Here is a 26,254-nt window from a genome sequence, read left to right on the forward strand (position 1 = left end):
GAAGGGGAAGGGAAATGGGAGGCGGAATTTTTTTCAATAATAATAATAATAATAATAATAATAATAATAATAAAAACCCACATAATGCCCATAATTATTTTCCTTCTTTTTTCTTTTTAAGGGAAAAATCCCAATATGAACCATACCACATAGTGACATTTTGATCAAAAAAATCACGGACTGTTCAATTTTGTGCAAGCACAAGTAGTGGTGTCGGCACAGTGACAAGCTTCCAGAGAGTACTTCTCAAAACAGCCACACAGTGACTGACTGACTGTATTCTAAGCTTGACAGAACCAGTATCTTATCAAATAAAAATTTAACAAATCAATCATTTATGTGCAAAGTACAAAAAATGAGCAAGAGCCCAATCTTGCGAGGACACACGATACAAAGCAGCAGAATGAAGTTGAGGGAGAAAGGAATAGCTATGGGATGGGTTACCACATTTCAGGAAATCAGCAAACTACAGGCAATTACTACATTCCAATAGACAGAGACAAGTCTAATTCTCTATGTAGTGTTGAGGCTGCCACTTCAGCACTTCAAACACTGAGTATTTGTGACAGACACCATATGGCTCACGAAGCTCCAAACGTTTACTATTTGAACAGACACTGCTATGTCCTCTTGTTTTCTCAACAAGGACACCTGTCTAAGACAGCCGCTAAGTTAAAGGACAACCTCTTCGTTCTTCCCTGTGGGCTAATTTTTACAGTGAATACAATCTGTTAAGCAGAACCATATACTGTTGGATGGTGCATTTAGTGGACGAGATGAGTGGATTTTCTTTCACAAAGGTAGTATTTGTGTGTAAGCCTTAAACCCACATGGCCACTCTGTACACAGGAACTGTGTGTATGAACTAGCAACAATCCTCAGCATCCTCGTGTCAGACCACGATAAGATGGTGTTGCTAAGTATCAAAATATCATCATTCCTTCACAAGTGTCAAGCAATTTATTATTTTTCTTACCATTTTAAATATTATCTTATATTTTATATTATTTTATTATCAAGCAGGACTATCAGATACTAAATGGAAAGAACATATACAAAGTAAACTAACTATATGTTAACAGCTGCATTTACCAGGACTAACATGGCAAAAAAAGATTACTTCCATCAATCATACCAATGACCAAGCAAATTCAGATGAAAAAAAAAAGTATAGTCTCCAAGGCAACAGAAATGAGCTAGAATTGGTTTACACAAGTACTTTATGGGTAGCCTGCGGAAGGTGAGAATGAATCCACACAGCAGAAGACCACACATGAAGGTCCATGTTACAACTTCAACTCTTTCCTATGATGACCCTCTACCTCCTCAAGTCACAGATGCAAAAGCATGCACATTCTAATTGTGATTTGAGAAAATATCCATTATTAAAGACTTTACTACATTGACTACAACAAACATATGGCAAAGAAACATTTAGGCCATCGATTTCCAAAAAAGTGCAAACTGGAAGAAAATAGTTCAAATTCATAGAAATAAAAAGACTAGAATTTATGATGGCTGGAGCAAAGGAAATGGGAGTGTTACTGTTTGATGTGTGCAGTTTGGGGAGGGAGGATACATTAGAAAAATCATCCATCATTACCAAGTCGGCTTCATCCCAGAGATGCAGAGATGGTTCAACATACAAAAATCTGTCAATGTAATCCACCATATAAACAAGCTGAAAAATTAAACCCACATGATCATCTCATTAGATGCTAATCCCTTCATGATAAATGTCTTGGAGAGAGCAGGGATACAAGGACCATACCTAAGCATAATAAAGGCAATATACAGCAAACCAACAGCCAACATCAAGCTAAATGGAGAGAAACTCAAAGCGATCGCACTGAAATCAGGAACAAGACAAGGCTGTCACTCTCTCCATATCTATTCAATGTAGTTCCTGAGGTTCTAGCTAGAGCATTAAGGCAACAAAGGAATGGTACATTTACACAGTGGAGTTCTACACAGCAGAAAAAAAATAACATCTTGAAATTTGCAGGCAAACGGACGGATCTAGAAAACATATTGCGTGAGGTAACCCAGACCCAGAAAGACAAATATCATATGTACTCACTCATACGTGGCTTTTAGACACAAAGCAAAGAAAAAGCAGCCTACAATTCACAATCCCAGAGAACCTAGATAACAATGAGGACCCTAAGAGAGACATACATGGATGTAATGTACATGGGAAATAGAAAAAGACAAGATCTCCTGAGTAAATTGAGAGTATGGGGACTTTACAGCTCTATAAAGACAATAAAAAAAATAAATAAAAAATAGTTTGTGCCATTCAGTGACTTTAGAAACAAAGTCTTGTTTGTTTAGGAACATTCATCCAGTTCCATAATCTAAGAAGACACTGCAACATGTCTGGGGCTCATCCTCCTGGTGACAAATATCGTCCTGCACAAGGCAAAAGGAGCAGAGCAGAGTGATTAATATCCTGCTACTTGTCAAGATACTAGAAAGTTGAGGAGTGTCTCATGAGCAGTTTTAAAATACTGTTCTTTTGCTTTGAAGAAACATCATGGCTGGGCGGTGGTGGCGCATGCCTTTAATCCCAGCACTTAGGAGGCAGAGGCAGGCGGATCTCTGTGAGTTCGAGACCAGCTTGGTCTACAAGAGCTAGTTCCAGGACAGGCTCCAAAAACCACAGAGAAACCCTGTCTCGAAAAACCAAAAAAAAAAAAAAAAAAAACAAAAACAAAAAAACCACCACCACCACCACAACAAAAAAAAACATCATGACCAAGAAGTAACTGGCAGCTTACAGCTTCAGAGAGTTAGTCCATTATCACCATGGCAGTGAGTAGACAGACGCAGCACCAAAGCGGTAGCTGAAAGCTAGACATACTGATTCCCAGACAGCAGGGAGAGAGAACAAGGGCATGTCGTGGGCTTCTAAGCCTATTTCCAAGGACACACCTTCACCAACAAGGCCAGTCTCCTAACCCAGTCCTAACTCAGTTCATCAACTGGGGATTAAGCATGCAAACATGAGCCTATGTGGACCATTCTCACCCAATCTATAACAAACACCAAACAAGGGACATGTCTGAGACTGAATTTTGGTAAAGCTACCTGCATTTATTATGGTCACCTCTAATTCACTAGATCTAAAACCAAACAGATTTTCTGTCTCCTGCAGGAGCATCTGATATGAACTCCAATTAGCAGACTCTTTCTGGCTACTGTTCCACCTTGCCATATGCATGCTACATGCATGATCAAGTCAACAAGCAGGACAACCGAGCTAGAGAAGAGAGCAAGGGAGCATCGGTCCATGAGACAGAGAGGAAGATCAGTGCCTACCAGTGACTAAGAAAAGGCATTCCCTCTGAGGGCACGAGCAGGAAAGGAGAGAAAAGGCAGGATGGTGACTAAGGCCAGCTCAGAAGTGGGATGCAGTGCATGCTGTATGTCAAGCACCACCCCCATTTTCTACCTCTCCCCCTTCTTCCCATTAGGCACCCTTTCTCCCAGACAAGCTTACAAATTTCCATTTGTTATACGTATACAATCTATTAGATAATATGTACACATTTGACATGACTATATAAAATCCTTGAAATACAGCTGAGGAGAAACTATCAGGTTTTATTGTTCTAGACTGGCTTAATTTGCTTACAATGACTGCCTCCAGTTGCACCAATTGTCCTGCACAGGACATAACTTGAAATTGTAATGTATATACCCATAAAACATGCCTACATACACGTGTTCTAAAAGCTGAAAACATTAATTTTAAACTGTGTGTGTATGTGTGTGTGTTTGTGTAAGCGTATGTGATTTGTGCTGGTGTTCTTGAAGGCCAGAGGTATTCCTTCTGGATCTGCAGTCAAAGGCAGTGGTGAACTGTATGATGTGGGTGCTAGGAAACAACCTACGTTTTCTGCAAGAGCTCTTAACTGCTAAGCTCTAATGTTTGTTTGGTTGTTTGGTTTTTGAAGAAAGGGTTTTTCTGTGTAACAGTCCTGGCTGTCCTGGAACTCACTTTGTAGATCAGGTTAGCATCAAACCTACAGAAATCTAGATGCCCCTGCCTCTGGAGTGCTGGAATTAAAGGCATGCACTACCACTGCCCCACTACCTCCAATTACTATGCAGTTGAGGATGATCTTGAACTCTCAATTCTCCTGCCTTTGGAGTGCTGGAATTTTAGGTGTGTAGTACCTCCTGACCTTTTATTTATAGACTCATTTAGATAAATCCAAGACCAAGGATGTTAGGGGCTGACATCACCGTCCCCAATATTACATGTTTATACTAAGTTCATATTTAAATTTCAGGTTTCCCTTGGCTTTATCTACTTTCACTTCTACTCTGAGCATCTGCAACAGAAGCCCTGTAAAGAGAGACACAGTGCCTATTGTAAGGTACCTCAATTATACCAAGGATTGAGTGACCACAGGGAACAGAAATGGTAAGGCAAAAATAAAGGTGACAATATGCAGACACTAAACAAACTGCAATACCAGTCAAAAAATTCTTTAATTTTTTTCATTTATGAACTTAGGTATTATGGGGAGGGAGTTGTGTATGTATGGAAGTCTTAGGGCAATCTGTGGCTCTCTCTTTCCATCACATAGATGTTGAGATCAAATACAGGTGAGTCAAGTGCTTTAACACACGGAGCTGTCTTGCTGACCTACTCAAAGCATCTTAAACAATGTTTCTCAAAGCAGACTCTATAAGACAAATGTTTCTTAATTTGATTTCTCTTCCTTCCCTCCCTCCTTCCCCCCCTTCCTCCCTCCCTCCCTCTCTCCCTTCCTTCTTTTTTGAGGGGGTGCTCACCTGCACATATGGCAAGGGAGGCCATGCTTGCTGCCAGTGGTGTCAATTCCTCTCCCCGGTTCTAGGACAGTCTCTCACTGACCCTGGAGCACACTGCTGCTCTGGCTAGATGAGCTGACAGTAGCCTGATCACCGGTGTCTGAGCTTCCAGGACTTTTATGTGGGGTCTGAATTCAGGTCTTCCTTCTTGAACAGCAAGGATTTTTATCCACTGAGGTATTTCCAGTCTCTAGCTGATTTATGTGACTTAACAGCAGTGATGGGCAAATACATTTGGTAAATGCCAAACTAGTTGGCCTTTTCTAAGTAGACTGTTCTCTGACATACATACATACATACATACATACATACATACATACATACATATCCCACAAATCTTACCCTTGTTTTACTCCTTTGTTTTCTTAGAGAATCAAATAGATTTTGTATTCCAGAATATATACTTTGGGAAGGCTTGCTCCAATAGAGTTATTTTCTAAAACCTAAGGCTAGGAAAAACTTTTGACTCAAGCATTGAATACAAAATAAAGTATTTATTATGTGCAAGTAACATTATACACAATTTTAATTTCATTACTTATCCAAAGAAGATATGTAACGTTTATTATCCCTAAATTAGAAGAGAAGAAACAAATGAGAGAAACTTATTCAGTGTTACAAAGCTAGCATTAAGAAGCTGGACTCATACATTAAGATGAGCTCAGAACATCATGCACTCCAAAGAACGAGTACTCAGCTATGCAGAGAAAAACTGTTCTACATCCTTAGCAAAAAACAGGAACAACACTTGTTCTTTCGGAGGTATAACAAAGGATCCGTGACAGGTGGTTGACTGGGATGAAACCACTTTATTTCTCTAAAGACTCAGATCAAGGGCTGGGGAGATGGCTTGGTGGGTAAGAGTGCTTGCTCTGCAAACACAAGGACTGAGACCAGGCTGGGACATACGAGAACTTGTTTTAGCACACAAAGAGAGAGAGACACACACACACACACAGAGACATATGCAGAGTGACACACACATATACAGACACATACATATACAGAGTGACACACACACGGCATATACAGAGTGACACACACACACATATACGGAGAGACACACAGAGACATATGCAGAGTGACACACACAGACATATACATAGAGAGAGACAGAGACATATGCAGAGTTACACACACACAGACATATGCAGAGAGACACACAGAGACATATGCAGAGTGACACACACAGACATATACAGAGATAGAGAGAGTCAGAGAGAGACAGAGACATATGCAGAGTGACACACACACATATACAGAGTGACACATACACAGACATATACAGAGAGGGGGACACACACAGACATATACAGAGAGGCACACACACACACAGAGATATACAGCGACACACACACACACATATCTGCTAAAGAAGCTGACCTAAACCTTTGATCCCATTGTCATTTTCACAACAAACTTAAGTTTAACATTTCATAGAAAAATCTTGAGACAATGCTTTCCTGATCTCAGTTACTTGCCCAATAAAGTCTCTTTTCTTCTTTAACCTCTTAAAAGATATGTTCTGTGAAGCTAAAAGCATCCTAGAATACAGTATCCATACATGCCTTACCCGAAACACAGCACAATTTGTGTGGTCTCCCAATATTAATATCACAGAATCTGAAACTATGTCTACTAGTCCCCCTGTTTTAAGAGTACAAGAAACAGCTGGCCTAGGAAATGATAGTGCCTAGCAGCCACCTGAAGTAACTGTCTGTCCAACCTTGGGGATCCTCAGCCTAGCTGATAATTTAACTCTGGCAACTTGCCTTGCAGAACTGTTTTATGTGAAGCGGCTGTTTGCAGAAGGAAGCCAAGCAATCATCACATTCTATTTCTTACTTTTTATGGGGTTTCAAACATTCACATTACAAAAATGAAGAAGATAGCATTTGTATTTAACCACACAGCTCTCGATGGCATGTAATAATTATCTGTTTGACTGGCTAGAGAGAAATGGGAGACAAAAGCCGATCATGGAAAAAGTTAATATTGATAAAGACACACTTGCTCCACATTTTAGCAACTTTGAAGTTGAAGTACATTTTAAAATTGAGCAGCTTATTTTTTTTTAGTGGCATAAAAAGAATGGTTCATTTAAAATCAATTCCTCAATTAATTGAAACAAATGTTCAAATCATTCTTTTGAGTTCAAATTAGCTGCATTTTAAATAGTGTCTTAATTTTTCCCTTTATAATTAATGAACTTGAGAATTAGCACATCTGTCCTCACACTTTACTTATGTGGTAACTTTACATTCACTATGAAAAGGAGGTGAGAGCCTTACAAGGCAACAGATTAACTTCTACCAAGACAATTTAGCAGGCAGCCACCTACACCGCATCCCTAAATACCCACTGTATAACTGCATCTCTTTAACAAAGGAAAAGACAAAAGCAAAAGAAACAACAAAGCTACAACAGGACAGAGTCTGAAGGCTTCACTCCCATCTCTGCTCTCTCCTTCTCGGTCAGAGTCCTGACTGCGGAGCAGGGTCCTAGAGCTGAACCCAGGGCTTCGCGCACACTAAGTGCTCTATCACAAGTTCAAACGATGTTTAAAATAACTTATTTTCCAAATTTGCCTGCAGTCACATTTACCAAGGACACTAAATTTTTACAATACCAAAATGGCATAGTAAAAATAACTGTGTGGAATTTATAGGAAATCTTCTTAAAAGAAAATATGGCCTTCTCCTCTTCTGCATGTAACATAAACTCAACCAGCCACCTAATCACCAATGGCCTGGGTAAGAAATACCCACTAACAGGCTCGTCTATTAGTGGTTTGGTCCTCAGCTGGCAGTTTAACTGAGATTTTTGAAACAGGGCACAGTGGCTTACCTCTTTATTCCTAGTACAGAGACAGGAGGATTGCTGTGAGTTGGAGGACAGCCAGAACAACATAAAGAGACCCTGTCTTAATGAAGAAGATTTGACTGAGACTTCTGTTTAATATGAAGGAATTTAGCCCTTTGATGGAGGAAGGTCATTTGTCAATAAACAAACTGCCTTGGCCCATTTGATAGGCTACCCCTTAGGTGGGTGGAGTGAACAGAATAGAATGCTGGGAGGAAGAGGAAGTGAGCTCAGACTCGACAGCTCTGCTCTCTGGAGCAGACGCCATGCACCATGCTCCCCTCTCCCCGGCAGATGCGATGAAGCTCTGACCCAGGATGGACGTAGGCTAGAATCTTCCCGGTAAGCGCTCCTTGGGGTGCTACATACATGAACAGAAATGGGCCAAGCAGTGTTTAAAAGAATAGAGTTTGTGTGTCGTTATTTTGGGGCATAAGCTAGCCAGGCAACCATGAGCCGGGCTGTGGGAAGAGGCCCGCAGCACTCACTACAGCCCTTGAACAAGTAGAGATCAATTCTTACCTTAAAAAAAAAAAAAAACAATATTAACTGGACTTTCTACAACTACTATTAGAAAACCATTATTAGCTCAATTAACTGCTTTGTTATTTGCACATATAACCATTCAACTGACAAAACTTTCACTAAGGGTAAATGAATATTATAAGATTATCAAGGTATATAATCACCATTCCAAAAAAGTATGCAGACTCAAAAAAAAAAAAAAAAAAAACAACTGATGGATTTTTCTATAACTCATCCTTTTGGGGGGGCAGTTTGAAAGACGGTGCCAACACTTTCAGTCTCTCACACATTTTAAAGCTAAAAGCGTTCTCCTTAAACTAGCTAAAGATGGGGAAAGTCCTGAGCTCTGCAGCTAACTCAGTATACACATACACCTTTACATCCTAGTTACCTAACAAGTCAACAACTTATTTAAGAAAAACCAGATGATAGCCTATCTCTAAACACCAAAGTAGACCAGGTTTGGGGACACAGCTCAGTGGTGGAGCACTTGCTTAGTATGAATAGGGCTCTGGGTACACACACACACACACACACACACACACGCACGCACGCACGCACACGCAAGCAGGGAGGGTGCTCTAAAATAATGCAGTCATACAAGGAGTAGGGCAGGGGAGACAAACACAGACAGACTGTAAAATTTACATCCATTCAGTCATTCTGGAAACAACCCTGACAGCTCCTCCAAACCCTAACACAGGAGCTGCAGAGATGGCTTAGCAGTAAGAGAGCCTCCTGCTCCTGCAGAGAACCAGAGTTTGGTTCCTAACACCCACCTTGGGCGACTTACAACTTCCTGTAATTCCAGCATGAGGAGATAGGAATCTCTGACACCTGCACTCATGTACACATCTCTATACATGTAATTAAAAATAAGAAATCTTTTAAAAATACATTAAACATAAAGTAGTCATATGGCCCAGTTAATTCAGAATTGGAAAAAATGTTTATACTACTCACGTGTACTTTCATGTTTAAAAGCAGCAATAATCGTGATAATCCAAAGGAAAGATCAGCAGAAATGTCCATCACCAATGGAATGGTTCAATACATTGTGGTAGAGCAAGGTAATGGCGCATTTTGAGCCACTGAAAAGAACGCAGTACTAACGTGAAACATGACATACCATGGTGTGTACTTTGATGCTGGGAATCATCCTTGACTGCCTTTTTACCTTATTCCCTGAAGGCCTCCTAGTCAAACTGAGAGCTCACGGGTGCAGCTAGCCTTCCACGCCCTCCCTGGAAGACACCATCTCTACCTTTCTAGGCTGGGCTTACGGGTGGACAACCATGTCCACCTGACAGGTTCCTGGGGATCCAAACTACACTTCTCCAGCCTGAAAAAGCGTGTCTGTATTCGGTGGAAAGCTGTTATCACAAGAAACAAAATTAAAAAAAAAAAAAACAAACAAAAACCAAAAAACCTTGAACCATTAAAATAGTTTATAGTTCTTTTTGATGTATTTTTAGGTGGAAAAAATAGTCAAACACCTCTCCATTTGACCCAATATTCCACATTAAGAATTCTTTTTTTAAAGATTTTATTTATTATGTACACAGTGTTCTTCATGTATCCTTGCATGCCAGAAGAGAGTACCAGACTTCATTATAGATAGTTATGAGCCACCACGTGGTTGCTGGGAATTGAACTCAGGATCTCTGAAAGAGCAGCTAGTACTCTTAAGCTCTGAACCATCTCTCCAGACCCACACTAGGAATTCTTAAAACTTTTAAGTTGTATACCTGGTCATATTTTCCCTTAAAAGAGTGAAAAGAAAGACCTCTCCAGCTTATGTCAATTAGGTCATCACTTGTCAGTCAGAAGTTTCAGATTAAGAAACAATATGTACACTAGGCAAACCACTACACTTTGTACAATTAGCCCAATGACATAAAAACAGTCCCTTGTACAACCCACTCAGCTTCTCAGTGGTTTAGAAAGTAAAAAACTCAGCTTTGATATAAATTAATTTTTCTCTTGTCAAAGAGGCCAATATCCAACTAGTTAGCTAACTTTTTCTTCCTAGTGACATGGGCATACAGGGAGCTTGCTTAGCTGTCCACTTTGTGCACTGGTCAGTAGCCTGAGTCTCAAGTACTGGCTTATGGACTTGATGTGCATCACATATTTAAAGAGAAGTCTGACAATATCATGTCTAAAGTGTCAATCAGTATATCTTAGTACTTTTCCTCTTTATACTTAATTTTATTTTATGTGCATTTGTGTTTTGTCTGTGTAAGGTATCTGAACCCCTGGAACTATAGTTACAGACAGTTGTGAGCTACCATGTGAGTGCTGGGAATTGAATCTGGGTCCTCTGGAAAAGCAAGCCATCTCTTGCTGTTAACCGCTGAGTCATCTCTCCAGTCCCCTTTTCCCTTTCTTTTTAAAGAATTTATTTTTATTTTTTATGTGTGTGGGTGCTTTACCTGCATGAATGTGTCTGTGTGTGTACACACACATACACGCATCATGTGTGTGCCTGGTGCTGATGGAAGACTGAAGAAGGCATCAAATGCTGGGCACTAAACCCAGGTCCTCTGCAAGAGTAGCCAGTGCTCTTAACCACACAGCATCTACCTCTCCAGCCCCCATCAGTACTTTCTTATTATCTGGAACTGTACATCCAAGGACCTGAAAGGTGAAACATTTCTGATTGTCAACATAGACTGTATTCAGGAGTTTAGACCGAAAATAAGGCACAGGAAAAAACCCACGATGGCAAGCTAGGCGGTGCTTCCAACCAGAGGTGGAAGAGTCCCTACATCCAGTAGTGCAAGACCAACATAGACTCCATCTTGGGGGGTGGGGGCAGGGGAAAGACATTAAGAAATAAAAAAGATTTCTGAAATTATAAGCCTAAAGCACACATAGGAAGCTGGTACTGCTCAAGTAGAGTAAGGAGAGACTGCTATGCATGTCTCCTGATGGCCTATTTGACTAATGAAAGCAATGATGTAACAGGTCCCATAGAGTTAGAGACGACCATAGACAAACCAGAAACTCTTAAGGCAGAGTGTGGGTATGCATGTCACTACAAAAGGCTGCAGTTAGGGAGAGAGAAATGTAGTCAGGGTTTGTACTGGAGATAGGTAAGAGCACCTCATAGGCAATCACGAGGACCTGAGTGTAGATTTCAGTATCTATGCTTATTAAAAAATAAATAAATAAAAATAAAAAAGATGGGGTGAGAGCACTCTGGGTTCAGAGCACTGGCTGCTCTTGCAAAGGACCCACGCTGGGTTCCCAGCAACCACATGACAGCTCATAATCATCCGTAACTCCAGTTTCAGAGAATCTGATGTGCTCTATTGGCTTCTAAGGGCAACACATGCATGTGGAACACAAAAACAGGCAGGCAAAACACTCACACATGTAAGATAAAAATAATTAAATCTTTAAAAAAAAAAGTTAGGCAAGGTCATGTGCACTTTTAAGACTAGCTCTGTGGGGCCAGAGCAGAGATGGGGATTACTGGTATTTGCTAGCTAAGAAGTCATTTCAAAAACAGCAGAAAAGAAGAATTCTTCACAGTATCTTAAGACTGAGTTGCTAAAACTGGTAAAGCAGATTATTAATTGTAAACAAAGGAAATGTATCTCTTACAGATACATCTTTTAGAGGCTGGGATGTCTGACATCAAGGTGCTCCTAGGTTCTACCTGGTGAGGACTCACACTGTTTCAGAGACAGTGCCTTTTCAGGGCGTGCTTACCTGGGCGGAGGAGCTACTCTAGAGGCTTGAAATTCTTAAGGGTATTGAAGCTCATTTATAAGGAAAATTCCCTACTACATAGTCACTGCCCCTAAAGCCTCACTTGATATCACAACATGGGGGATTAAGTGTCAACACCTGACTTTTGGGGGAGGAGTCAACCACAAACTCTGAGATCACAGCACAAATTACTGAAGACAGAACATCTAGACATTGATCCTTAATAGAAAAAAAATGCCAAGAAGACTTTTGTTATTCTTTTTAAAGTTGAATAACCTGTTTGATCAATGATATGGAAGCTACAGAGGCAACTCACACATACACAATCATTTTACATAAATTCTAGCTGGAGATATACTAAATTACAACCCCAAAGTACTAAAGTTTTTAAACACAAACCTCAGCTTCCAAGCCCTCTCTGTGCTTGGGCTCCATTCCACAGCACCCAGTGACTGGTCACAATCCACTAAGAACAAGCCTGGTCCATAAGTATCAAGTATGCACACATAAACCGATTAGCAGCATTTCTGCAGGTTTACCTTAGGATCGAAGCATGTTTGCTATCTACTGTCTTAGTACAATTAATTACCTGTTATAGCCATGGTTTTATATAATCTTTTTTGACTGCTTCCTCTCTCCTTGATCCATTCATTTCCACTCTCCTAAGAATGTTCCTGTCAAGACCAGGAGTGGCTCCCAAGGCCGAAGCCTCCTCTCAGAAGTGCGCGACAGTATGTCAGCTCCTGGATCCAAAAACTGCAAATCAGTTCCCTCGCCTCACTTGCTGCTGTTCCTCTCTCAGTCAGTCAGATAGTTCTTTCTCCTGGAGTATCCAGGGCACTAGGTCTCCCCTTTCTAGCCTCTATTTTCCCTTATTACTTTTATGGAGTCAGTGTTGTTTTGTGGCACTGGGAATCAAGTCTAGGGCCTTGTGTACACCCTTCTGGTAAAGGTACTTATCACCCCATACACAAGGTAAAATCTTTGGCATAAGCAAATCACTTACACCTCCAAAACTTACCAACTTCTCACCTCCAAAACTTACCAGCCTTTTCCATCTCTAGATCCACAATGAGCACCTTAATTAATTAAATTAAGTAATTAAAGTCATTACTAAACTATCTGAAGTACCGTCACAAGCTCCTAACTGGTCTGTCACCAATGTCCTCAGCGTCCGTACCACGGTCATACCTGTTTAAAATCCTCAGTGACTATCTGCTTACTGTTAAAATCTAAGGTCTTAGACTGAGATGACATGGGAGGAAGAGGAGAGAGGAAAGGGGGAAATTACGTAATTATAAGATCAAAATTTATAAAAGCAAACAAATCACTCATACACATAAAATATCTTTATTAAATGTAAAAAAAAAATAAAATCTAAGCTCTTGCCTACCTCTCTGGTCCCCAATTTTGTCCTTATTCCAAGCATCCATCTATCCCTCCCCAATCTTAACAAACATGGCTTGTCAGTTTCATGATTTTCTTTCAGTTTGTTTTTTTTTAAAGTACAAGTTATTCAACAACTTTATTAACTCCTTCTATACAAACACATACACATAAAACATATTTCAAATATAACTATATACACCTTAGGTGAACATGATGGAAAATTTCATTATCAATATCACACAATTTTTCATTAGGATTACTCCTTCTGCACAGAATATTGCCTCCTCTGACCTTTCTTTTTACCCAGACACCATTTCCCACCAAGCTACTCCAATCACTCCAGCACACTGTTCTAATTACCTGCTGAGGAATCATTACTAATTGTGTTTGTATTTGCTTATGCCCAGCAGCAGCAGCAAAGCTCCGTGAGAGCAGGGGCTTTAAAGACATGTTCACTGTTCTAACTTAAGACAGTATCCAGACACACCACATGATATTGCTAAATACTACAAATGATTATATAACTGAATTGTGGGGACACCAAGGGAAATCAATAGATGCCTAATTTCACAAATTCATTATAAACATGCACAAGGGATAGCACATCTAAATAGCATGTCAAGTTGTCAAACATGTATGATGAATTCCTCAAACATATTTTTTAAAGATTTATTTTAGTGTCTTGCCTCATGTATATATAAACACCATGTGTGTGAGCTGGTGTCTGTGGAGATCAGAAGAGTGTCGAATCTCTTGGAATTGGAGTTACAGGTGGCTGTGAACCACCATGTGAGTGCTGAGAACTAAATTCAGGTCCTCTGCAACAAACAGCAAGAGGTACTCTGAACCTCTCAACAGTAACTCCACTTTTGAGACAGGGTTTCACTGTGTAGCCCTGGCTGTCCTGGAACTCACTTTGCAGACCAGGCTGGCCTTGAATTCAGAGATCTGCTTGCCTCTGCCTCCTGAGTGCTGGGATTAAAGTTGTGCTCCATCACAGCCCAGCATCCTTAAACAGATTTTAGCTGTATTAAAAAATAAAACCAATGGAATTCTGCTGCTTTCTATCGATGAAACACATGTATCATCTGGCTTACACAGCAACTATTTCAGTTTAAAACAGCTGTCCCAGAATTCTAGTATCTGGTCATGGTCTACTACAGACTTCTCAGAGGCTCTGGAAGGGAGAACAGTGAGCTATGCATGTTTGTATATGCAGTGTGTGTGTGGGGGGGGAGGCTGAATGCACATATGTGCTTTGTGTACATGCAGGAGCCTGTGGGGCTGGAAGAGGGTGTTGGATTCCCTGGTACTGTAGTTACAGATAGTTGTGAACTGCCTGACATAGGTGCCACGAATTAAACCCAGATCCTCTAAGTTAAGAGCAGCCAGTGCTCTTAACTGCTGAGTGTCTGTCTAACTCCCAAATCTGAGTTTTAAAAGCCTGCAACAAATTAAAAGTTCTTAGGAAGGGAGTGACAAAGCTTTCAAAAGTAACCAATTTTCCTATTTCTACAGTGTGGATAAAGTTGGTAAAATGGAACGGAAACGCCAGACTTTGGAGTATGTATTGGAGCCTTCCCCAGGTTTCTAACTGCTTTCACAGAAGGTTTTGGAACAAATTGAGGTTTTGTTTGCCAGACAGAGAACAGGAATAGAAAAGCCAAGAGCTTGTGGAGGTGTGGAAGCTTCTACAAGCCCTCTACTTGTGACAGTGAACCCTGACTAAACTTGGGGTGGTAATTAAGTAAGTGGTATACATATTATACCTTACGTCCCAATGGATTTTTTTAAGGTTTCTCCAAAGGCTCAAGAAGTATAACAGCATTTTAGCTTAATAAATACAAATAAGTGGAGTTTTATGTTACTGAATCTTTATACCAACAGTCAAGTGTCCGTATGCACAGAACAAAATGTAAGCAGCAAGGAAAACACTGTTGATTATAAAAGTAACAAGGAAGGAAAGGATTAATTCACCTCCTTGCTTTGAGGACTCTGAAAACTGATGAACACTAGTGTTGAACTTCACATCCCCTGGCAGAGCACTGTCCTCCTGCTCTCCTGTATCCTGCACCATATTCAACTGTCTCAGCAAATATGAACTCTGCTTACCTTAAAGGGCATAATCATTGGCCTGAGAATTTTTTAGATTTAATGCCTATTTATTTTTAATTATGCATATGTGGGAGCTATGTGCATGTGATTGCCTGTGAAGTTCAGAGGAGGGCATCATCTCCAGTGAAACTGGAGTTACAGGCAGCTGTGAGCCACCTGATATGGGTGCTGGGAATCAAGTTCAGGTCCTCTGTAAGAGCAGTACTATAACCCGAGCCATCTCTCTAGCCAGAGAGTAACTTTTAGAAGCAGCTAAATAGTGAAAGAAAGGGAGGCATGGAAAACACCCTAGTCTGGCCTGCATCACTAGCACTGGGATGAGAAGGTGGTGCCTGTGTGCCTGTGAGAGCACCATGTAACCCAGGCCACTCCCACCTCCTGGGGAGGGGAACAGACGGATAGACTATAGGGAGAGAAGACCCACCAGCACTGAATGACAAGAATCTCATCTTTCTGCTTCCTGACAAAGAGGCAAAGGTGAACTTGATGTCTAATCTCACTGTCTTCACCAGCTAGTTCCTAATATATCAGGAACAGAATAACAAATGTCAGGCCACCTCACAGGAAGTGTCAACAGTCCTAAGGCAACCTGAGGGGTAGGCTTGGATCTAGAGCTATCTATCCTCACTCCACCTCAAGTTAATGAACTTAAACTAAGAAGGTGGAGGGCTGGGTGTGGCGGATGCTATTTCTAGGCTAGTCCAAGTGGTTTAGACTAGTCATAGAATGGCAGAGCTTTATTTACCCCAAGTTCCTTGTCGCCCCCTGCCTAGAGCTAGCTTAACACATATTATTTTAAAATTCTTATTTTAAATGTTATATTTTACATATACTTGTGTTACTGAACTACATACTAACAATTAAAGGATGTCAAATTTATAATTTGTATTAACTATTACTGATTGTTCCATTTCCCAAAAATCTCACTTAAACCCAAAGGTACACAAATAGCTGGGTTCTCACTAATGCTTTAAATTACCAATCTTTTTGGCATATCGAATTACATGTGACATGTAAGAAAAGTAAGCAAACACCAAAGATAAAATTTCTCATTTTATTTTTTTGAGACAGACTATTTTCATATAGTTCAGGCTGGCCTTGAATACGCAATGTGTTGAGGATAATCTTAAACTCCTGACCCTTCTGCTCTCCAAGTGCTGGGATAAGAGGTTTGCACCCTCTCTCTCTCTCTCTCTCTCTCTCTCTCTCTCTCTCTCTCTCTCTCTCTCTCGCACACACACACACACACATTTATTTCAAGACAGGGTTTCTCTGTAGCTTTGGTGCCTGTCCTGGAACTAGCTCTTGTAGTCCAGGCCGGCCTTGAACTCCCAGAGATCCACCTGTCTCTGCCTCCAGAGTGCTGGGATTAAAGGCGTGCGCCACCACCGCCTGGCTGCTATAAACTATTCTTTAACCAAAACTATGTACAACAATTGTAATGAGCATATGGAAATTTAAATAACTTCTAACATTAAATTTTTTTCTTTTATGTGAGCCACCATATTGGCACTGGGAATTAAACCTAGGACTTCTGGGAGAGCAGCCAATGCTCTTATGTGCTGAGCAATCTCTCCATCACTAACAACTTTAACATTTAACTTATTTTGTTTTACTCACTCTTTCAGGACCTAATGCATACTTCTTTATTTCAAATACCAGCGGGAAAAACATGGAACGCTTCACGAATTTGCGTGTCATCCCTGCGCAGGGGCCATGCTGATCTTCTCTGTATCGCTCCAGTTTTAGTATACGTGCTGCCGAAGCGAGCACGACCTAATGCATACTTGATAGGCATAAAATTTTTTTATATTAATAGATTAATAGGACTAAAACTGCATTTATATATTACCTTGATGTATCTTCTTTTTTCTAACAAAATTACCAAAGACCCTATTTCTACCTATGAGTGGATTAGTGGCATGAATGTTATGGGGTTAACATTATTTAAGGCTCATTCTAGAGGAGGAAACGCATGCTTGATACTGCAAATGTGGCCAACAACCCATAGTTAGGGAACCTGCAGAACCCAGGGGTGATACTTCTACTATTCTGCTAAATGGATATAATATCAAATTGCCTTCTAAATTCTTATGCCAGTCTTCACAGATTAGTGCAGTTCTCACATCTCACAGAGATTAGTCTCTTTGTACTGCGGAAGTAGTCAACACAGAAACTCAATCAAGTACAGAGGACAAGTGCCAGGCAAGCTGAGTCACAAATGGAACATCTACATCCCATCCTCTCCTGAAGGCCTGAGCACCATCACAGAAGAAGGGGCAGAGGACTCTAAGAGCCAAAGGTCAGGAGGGACAAAAACAATACAGTGCCTTCTGACACAACAGGGCCACAGCAACCATAAACTCACGGCAGCTACAGCTGACTACACAAGACGTGTACATGGTCAAGACAATCAGCATTCCAGTTTGGAAATGGAAGGGACTCATAAGATCCCTATCCCTAACTAAGGAGCTATGGGTAATTTCTGGGGAAGGTCAGTTAGTTTTCTTTACAGGTGGGGCCACTGCTAAGTAAAACACATTGTAGCATACGCATGGGTATATGAGCAGTGTTTAAACACATTGTAGTATACGCATGGGTATATGAGCAGTGTTTAAAAAGTGAGGGGAGGGATACCAAGTTGGCAGGGTAAGGAGGTGGCAGATTTAGGAGTTGGGGAGAGAAATGAGGAGTAAATATAAAAAAAAATGCATATATGCATAAAATATTCAAAATATGCTAATAAAATATTATGTAAAATCCACCTCTGAACTATTTTAGAATGTTGAAGCTAGCTTTACTAGTACTTGTTAAATTGTATAGGCTAGTAGTTGGATGTAATTAAATCTAGTCTTATTGATATTAAGAAAGGCTAGCAGGATGGCTCAGCAGGTAAAGCACTTGCTGGGCAAGCAGCACACCCAAGTTCAATCCAAGTAAAGGTGGAAGAGAAAACTGATTTCACAAAATTGTCCTCTTACATCAACATATGGTACTATCGTATATGTCATGCACATGAACATGTGTGCATTTTCATGAGCGTGCACACATACAGACACAAACACACTCTTTTACGAAGTACAGAGAAGAAAACAGGTAGCACAGATCCTCTTTTCCCTTATATGCTGTGAACACCTCCTTTTTAACACACTCTTACCTATCAGTAAAACCGTACCTGATAGGCAAGAGCTTTAGGTTCCATTAAGGCTGTTAACAGTAAAATAATAATAATAATTCTATGTCTTATTAAGACAAAAAATTTTCTAATAATATTACAAGTATTTCTAAGACTCAAAATGGCTTTCAATTGAATCCACCTAAAATTTAGATACCACAAAGCCTGGGAATCATTCTATGACAGAATGGAGCTTTGAACTTCTTGTTAGTTCTTTTAAACAATATCTTAAAAGCTATTTGTATTTCCAAAACAGGTCACTTTGTTTTTGGCATAACAGAAGCCAGCTCAATTGATAACTAGTAGAGTAAAACATTCTTATAGCAATGATATTAAGAAATGAATTAGACTAATTACAATATGCCAGGTGTTCCAATGTGCCTGCTTACCGAGGAGAGAAGGAGGCAGCACACAGGGCTTGCCTGATGGCGACCATCTAGTGTGCAGGAGAGGAGAGCAGCACCAGACTTGGTAGAGCTTTATCTTCTAAACCACAAGTGCAGGGAAAGCCAGGTTATTTGAGCATTTCACTTGCAGTACCTTCTAAGTTTTCTTATAGATAAAACTTTAAAATCTCCCCACAGGAAAATTTTACTGTGCCTCCAAAAACATTAAGAAGCAGAAGTTTTTTCTTAAAATGTTATTTATTTCCAAGACTCTGAACAAAGCAGTAGCTTTCTCCTCACAGCAGTGGGCAACAGCAGTGCCCGAGGCTCAGGGTTCAAAGAAACATTAGGTGTTTCGGTTCTGACGTGAGACAGGGTCTTACTATGTAGCTGTGACTGGCCTGAAACTTGATATGTATACCAGGCTAGCCTCCAATCAGAAATCCACCTGCCTCTGTCTCCCTGGTGCTAGGGCTGATAGAAATAAAGTTTGAGATGGGTATTAATCCAGAAATCTTTCACCTAGGATGGAAATATGGGCTAAGTATTTAGGAGTAAGTTTGGGGTAGACAAATGTGAGAACTGTGAGCACAGGGACAGTAAATAAGACCATGAAAATGGAGACCAGGGAGAAAACATTTCAGGAGAGATGACGGACAGTGGGTTGAGAGAGAAGAGTTGGAAAAGTAGTAAATGGAGAAGGCACAGTCAGTGGCACAGGAGAAAGAACAAACAGAATGTGGGATCCTGGAAGCCAAGCAGAAACCCAACAAGCTTTTCAAAGAAAGACAGTCAATTGTGAACAAGTGTGTCAATACATGGAGAATTAATTGATCAATTGCAGTCAGTTTCCCAGTGGTCACTGGTAACTTTGAGAAGCTGTTTTGGTGCAGTGGGTTGAAACAGAATGGAAGGAGACAGTGAGTATAGGCAACTTTTGGCAGAGCTGAGACAGTGTGGGAGCAAAGAATGTATAAAGAGTACAGCATCTTTGTAGGGAAATAATCTGCTACTCAGGGGCTATGAGTAATGGAGTGTGGGGAGCAAGTAACCCCCATTTTGAATGAGAATTCTTAACATAAGCATGATTATGTTAAGGACTCCAAAGTTAAAGATCTGTGGGGATATCAAGGCCTTTCCCTGGGTGCAGAAAGCACCAACCACAGCTTCCTCCTCCCATATGACTGATGAGACTGCTCCTCAACAAAGAAACAACACTGAGATTAGCTAACCTGTATCGTCCTCCAGATACAAACATACACACACACGCGCGCGCGCACACACACACACACACGTACGTATATAATAACCGAGCTGCTGCTGATGTATCTCCATCAGAGCACATGGTCCATCCGATTCCAGTTTTTCTGTGTCTTCCTGTTGTCCCAGCCAGGTCAGTCCCAAAGTCCTGCTGATTGAGGCAATGTAGCAGGGGAAGAAAAGGAGAAGAGGTGGACTCAGAACCAGAATGATGGCCTTAGACAGAACATACACCATTCATACTGGAAGGGGACAGGGGCTGCAAGCGTGCACAGGTAAAGGTGGGAGGACTTAAAAAAACTCACTAAAAGAATGAAATAATTTAGCCAGGCAGTAGTGGTGCACGCCTTTAATCCCAGCACTCAGGAGGCAGAGGCAAGTGAATCTCTATGAGTTCGAGGCCAGCCTGGTCTACAAGAGCTAGTTCCAGGACAGGCTCTAAAGCTATAGAGAAACCCTGTCTCAAAACAAAACAAAACAAAAAAACAACAAAACAAAAAAAGAATGAAATAATTTATCATATTAACGAGAGAAATCTAGAATCAACCATTTTTTAAACTGAGAAATGGCTCAGTCCATTAAAGCACATTATGCAAGCATGAGGGCCTGAGTTCAGGTCATGAGCATAAGAACCATGCCAAAGTTAGGTGCAGTCAAGGGAGTGGTGGGAACAGGTGCATCCCTACGAAATCATTGGTCAGTCACCCTGGCCAATCAGGGGTTTTCAGGTTCAGTGGGAGACTCTCAAAAAATAAGATCAAAAAGACCTCTGGCCACTTGTAGACTCACAAGAAAGTTTCTCTTTCTAATTTTTTTTTTCCGAGACAAGGTTTCTCTGTAGTTTTTGGTGCCTGTCCTAGAACTAGCTCTTGTAGACCAGGCTGGTCTCGAACTCACAGAGATCCGCCTGCCTCTGCCTCCCACTCCAGAGTGCTAGGATTAAAGGCGTGTGCCACCACCACCCGGCCTCCTCTTTCTAAAATTATACATAATTTTAACAGATATCTGCGAGTTGCAAGATTACCAGGAACTCTGTCTTCAGGCTCTAAATTCCCTCAGTTAGCAAATTTGGAAACTTAAAACAAGGGTTCTCTTAATTCTTGGAGAATATTATATACCCATGTGCAATATTTATAATACTGAAAAGTTGGAAATAATATAAATATCTAACACAAGGGATTATTTCAAAAATGAATGGGAGGAAAACTGTTATGAACTATTAAGAAAGTATTATAAACAGATACTTCAGAAAGTTTAAAAGTAGTAAAAACAAAATATGAAGGTACAGATACCATGATTATGGATACACACAGAGAAAGTAGATCTACCTAAGGCACAGGATTAAAAGTCACCTCTGTGAACTCAACATTTATCACGCATACCTATTCCCCACATCATTTCCCAAGTACATTTATTATTTTTATAACTGTTGCTAGGGATGTTGCCTTTAATCTCAGGACTCAAAAGGCAGAAGCAGGTGGATCTCCATTAGTTCCTAGCCAGGCTCACATACACAGCAAGTTTCAGGCCTATAATGAGACCCTAGTTAAAGAAAAAAGGAGTGAGCGTCAGGAAAGAAAACTGTTAGTGTTCCCACAAATAGTTCCCAGGTGCAATGGGTGATGCCAAATCTGAGGACAGACCCAGTTGGCTGCACTAATCTTATTATTTATTATTTTAATGTTTTATTTTTAATCTTAATGTTTATTATTATTTTACTACCACATGCAGGTTGAAAACATGTTTAAAATTGAGAAATGTAGAGACAAGTGCCTTAAGAACCTCTTCATGGACTTTCTGGTTTGAAACCTAGTCTACTCGGTGGCCATCTGGTCATATGAGCTCCACATAACCCTTCAGGGCCACCATGTCTCAGGATGAAATCTATATGCCTTAACGAGGCTATTTAAGAGTCCAAAGGTCTCTGCTATCTACCCTATTAGCTTCGTTACATCCTGTTTTGTATCCTTGTTCAATGGCTGCTTCCTCAACCACAAAATGACTCCTCCATGAAAAGCTATGACTGCTTGCTCCTTTATATCCTGAGTGCCTAGATGAACACCTTGTACCAAGTAGTTGCTCAAAAAATGTAGTCAAATACCTGAAAAAAGGCAACTCAGAGAAGAAAGATTTGTTTTGGCTCAGTTTCAGAAACTTCCATCTAGTTACTGGGTTCTGTGTGTTTGGGCACTACATGATGGATGGCATTTGTGGCAGAGACAAGCTATTCACTTCATGAAGGACAGCAAGCAGAGCAGACAGGAATACAGGAAGGGTAGGACACATCCGGAGTGACGTACTGCTCCCAAGGTGGAATCACCTGTTATCACCTCTCAGTGCTGTCAAGGAGGAGCCTATCCATCAGGTCAAAGCCCACGGTCTCTGGATCATCCTCATAGATAGACACACCCAAAGGTGTGCTTTACTTACTTAGGTGGTTCTCAATCCACCTTAGCTGATTGCCAAGATAATCATCATAATATATAATGGGACTTCTCTTGGGCAAGTGGCAGCCTATCTGGACTATGTACTTGTTTAAAGCCTGATCCACAGTAAATACACAGAAGAAAATGCAAACTGAATAAACATCACTCTCCTCCACATACACGTATCCTGCCCTTGGTCACCATCATATCAGGTCCCACCACTTTAAATGTCACCTGTAAGCTTATGGCTTCCTGCATTCTACCCCTAGCCTGTACTTACTTGAAGAATATATATATATATATATATATATATATATATATATATATATATATATACAACTCTGTATTTAACACCTCCACTGAGAATGTCTTAAAGGGACCTCAACCAAACCATAGTGCAGACAGAATTTTTTTTCACCAGCATTTGTGTCACAATCTATTCTTGTCACTGTTCAGGTCACAGAGCTGGAGTCTTTGGCCACCCTTCCCTATTCTGTATCCAATCCATTAGTAAAACTGTCAGCTCTATCTTACGGTTGGGATTGGCCATCGCTTGTCTCATCTCTGCCATTACTATTCTGATTTAAGACAGTCCAGAGCACTACAACAAGCACTAGCTGACCTGTGTGCACTGGCTTCCCTAGGCTGTCCTAGAGGTAGACCTAGGAGTGAGGTCATCATGTCCAGGCTTCAAGGGCATTTCTCAGACAGGCCCTCTTGAGATTCTAGTACAGCAAAGCTTTGAGTCTGTCAACTTAGATTCTCTTATTTTTATTTACTGTACTTGCCAGGGCCAGGTTATTTATTTTCATTTATTATCTTGTTGAACAGAAGTTCTAGAAAGACTGTCCACTTTGCTTCCACCACCTAGAACAGTGGGACAAGTGCTCTCTCAAAAATCTTTCGCGATTCTTTTCACACATACATGAACATAAGGTTTATTTTATGAATGTGAGTGTTTTGTCTACATGTACGTCTGTACACCATACATGTATGAGATTCCCTAGAACTGGAGTTACTGGCAATTTTTTTTTGATTTAATAAAGTTTTATTTTTCCAAATGTACAGCTGATTGAACCTGTTCATGCATCTTCACCAGCAGCTGGGGCATCTCCACCCTTTGTGTTTCTGGTGTAAATTACTTGGGCTCTGTGCTTTGAAACCAGCTTGATAAGCCCTTTACTAAGGAGCTCCTGAAGAGCTGCCCTGGCCAAGGAACCACGAATCTTCAGTCTCTCAGAGACCACAGCTGGAGTAATAAGTTTATAGTTGGGAACTTCCTTACAGAGTTTGTCGTATGTAGCCTTGTCAAACAGGACTAGATTGTTGAGCTTGTCCCGAACTTTGCCTTTGGACCACTTCTTCTTTTTGGCCTTGCCACCGGACTTATTTACTGGGTCTTTGTCTTTTTTGGCCGACTTTCCGGCATCTTTCTTCTTCTTGTCATCCTTGGGCGGCATGATGAAGTTCGGAGAGTCAGTTACTGGCAATTTTAAGCCATTATGTGGGCACTGGGGACTGAGTCTTCTATAAAAAAGCATCAAGCACTCTTTACTGCTGAGCCATTTCTCCAGCCCCTCTCAGAAATCTTAACTGAACTGAAGGTCTGAACAAACTCTCTTAAATTCTGGACAGTCAGATTTTTCCCCTGTCAGTGAATTAGAATGTAATGCCAGAACCAGGTCCTACTGCCTGATCCTTTGTTCAGAGCCTCTAACGACGGGCAGCGAGGTTCAGCGCTAGCGTACTTGCCTGTCTTGCACAGAGCTTTCGTTCCACTAACACTGCAAAAAGAAAACCCAAGTGTTAACTGGGAACCTCACTATACATACAGCATGACACTGAGTCAAATCCAGCTCCTTAGCTCCTAGAGCTGATTACACATCCTATGGTATATTCTACCCTCAAGCTAGTGTGATCTGTAATTGAGGCTATTTCCACCCTTTCATCTGTAAGTGGGTCTGAATGCCCTGTAGACTTCACGTGATGCTAAGAGAGTTAGGCGCTCATTACAGACTATGTGGGGTGGTTACTCAACAGAGATAAGCAGTTTTACTCTTCAGAGGACATCTGGTATTATCTGTATACATTTTTGGTTCTTAACACTGGAAGCACAGTATGACAACATCTCCTGGGTAGTGGTCAGATATCCATTAAACTGCTAATTTTAAAAAACTGTAGGAGGTTCCTATTCTGCATGAAGTTCCTACAATAGGTCCTAAAAGGCCAGGATAAAAGTGAAGATGGAGTCACCACATTATCAAACTAAAATGAAGATGTAAGAGTTAGCTAATGGGGTCAGGCAGTGATTTAATTAATACAGTATCTGTGTGGTTATTTTGGGGCTAAGCGGACATGAACCAACAAGTGGCCTCCATTACAATACATTTCAGTGATGGAAGAGTTAATTTCATTGGTTAAATAAAGAAACTGCCTAGGCCCATTTGATAGGCCAACCCTTAGGTGGGTGGAGTAAACAGAATAGAATGCTGGGAGAAAGAAGCCGAGTCAGTGAGTCACCATGATTCTCCCACTCCAGACTGACGCAGGTTAAGATCTTTCCTGGCAAGCCAGCTCATGGTGCTACACAGAATATTAGAAATGGGTTAGATCAATATGTAAGAGCTAGCCAATAAGAGGCTGGAACTAATGGGCCAGGCAGTGATTAAAAGAATACAATTCCGGTGTAATTATTTCGGGACATAAGCTAGCCATGCGGGCGGCTGGGTGCCGGGGACGCAGCCCTGCCGCTCCATATTACAACAGAGTGGCACCCAACGTGCTAATGAACTCCACATAAAACCTGAGAGGGCTTAAAAAGGAGAGAGAGAGAATTTAAGACAGCTTTTTGCTGTTTGTGGGTTGCGTGCTGCAAAGAAATTGTCCTGACTCAGCAACAGGAAAAAACTGGCTGTTTTAAAATGCCGGCTTTCTGGGCTGTGCCGCCATTGTGATCTCTGTCTGGCTCCTGCAGGAGACAGAGCTTTTGAATGGAGCATTTGGAGTAAAGTGCCATGGCTTGCTTGATGGCAATGTGGACTGCTGTGTGCCTGGAAATGTGTGTGGCTCAGGGGCACCAAATGGCTCTGAGGCAGGAGGGCTCAGCTCCGCCATGCTGAACTGTGCTGGTCTCAGGAAGGAACTACCATAATTACCAAGGTTTGGACTGAGCAGGAAACAGGCGGTACCGTATTATCTGTACATGGTGCAACTTAAGTTTTTAAGAAGTGCTTAACATTTTAAGAAATGCTCCTGGATAGTAAAAAAATTACAGATTCACAATAGAACTGATTCAGACACTGTTGGATGAATGTACGTAGGCTTGAAAGAGAGAAAAAAATATATATAAAGAATAAAGTTAATGTCTTAAAAAAAGGGTAAAGTCTTTAAAGAGACAGAGTACAGATAGTTATAGATTAAAAGAAATAAAGAAAAATAAGCCACGTAAAAATGGAAAATTCACAGAGAGTCTGGATTCTTTGTATTATTGTGTTTTCTTTAAAATTTTTGGCTGTGAAGGAGCTAAGTACAGAGAGACATTTCATTATATG

The 26,254-nt window shown here is 40.8% G+C and overlaps 2 protein-coding genes and 1 non-coding gene across 3 annotated transcripts in view; all 3 read right to left on the reverse strand.

The window, feature by feature from the left end:
- The window catches only part of Sppl3 (signal peptide peptidase like 3), a 105,736-nt gene that overhangs the window by 55,410 nt on the left and 24,072 nt on the right, over positions 1-26,254 (reverse strand). The window lies entirely within an intron of this gene.
- Positions 17,123-17,229, reverse strand: LOC130872345 (U6 spliceosomal RNA). Its single transcript, XR_009056946.1, has one exon. It is a non-coding gene; the product is annotated as a U6 spliceosomal RNA (small nuclear RNA).
- LOC130870931 (40S ribosomal protein S25) lies at positions 23,739-24,174 on the reverse strand. Its single transcript, XM_057763902.1, has one exon. It carries the CDS (start codon positions 24,161-24,163, stop codon positions 23,786-23,788), a length of 378 nt encoding a protein of 125 aa, XP_057619885.1. The 5' UTR covers positions 24,164-24,174; the 3' UTR covers positions 23,739-23,785.

Source organism: Chionomys nivalis, chromosome 3 (assembly GCF_950005125.1).
Source record: "Chionomys nivalis chromosome 3, mChiNiv1.1, whole genome shotgun sequence".
NCBI lineage: Eukaryota > Metazoa > Chordata > Mammalia > Rodentia > Cricetidae > Chionomys > Chionomys nivalis.

Bases quoted from the DNA above. Each gene is read 5' to 3' on its own strand.
- LOC130870931 (XM_057763902.1), bottom strand. From the start codon at position 24,163: ATGCCGCCCAAGGATGACAAGAAGAAGAAAGATGCCGGAAAGTCGGCC.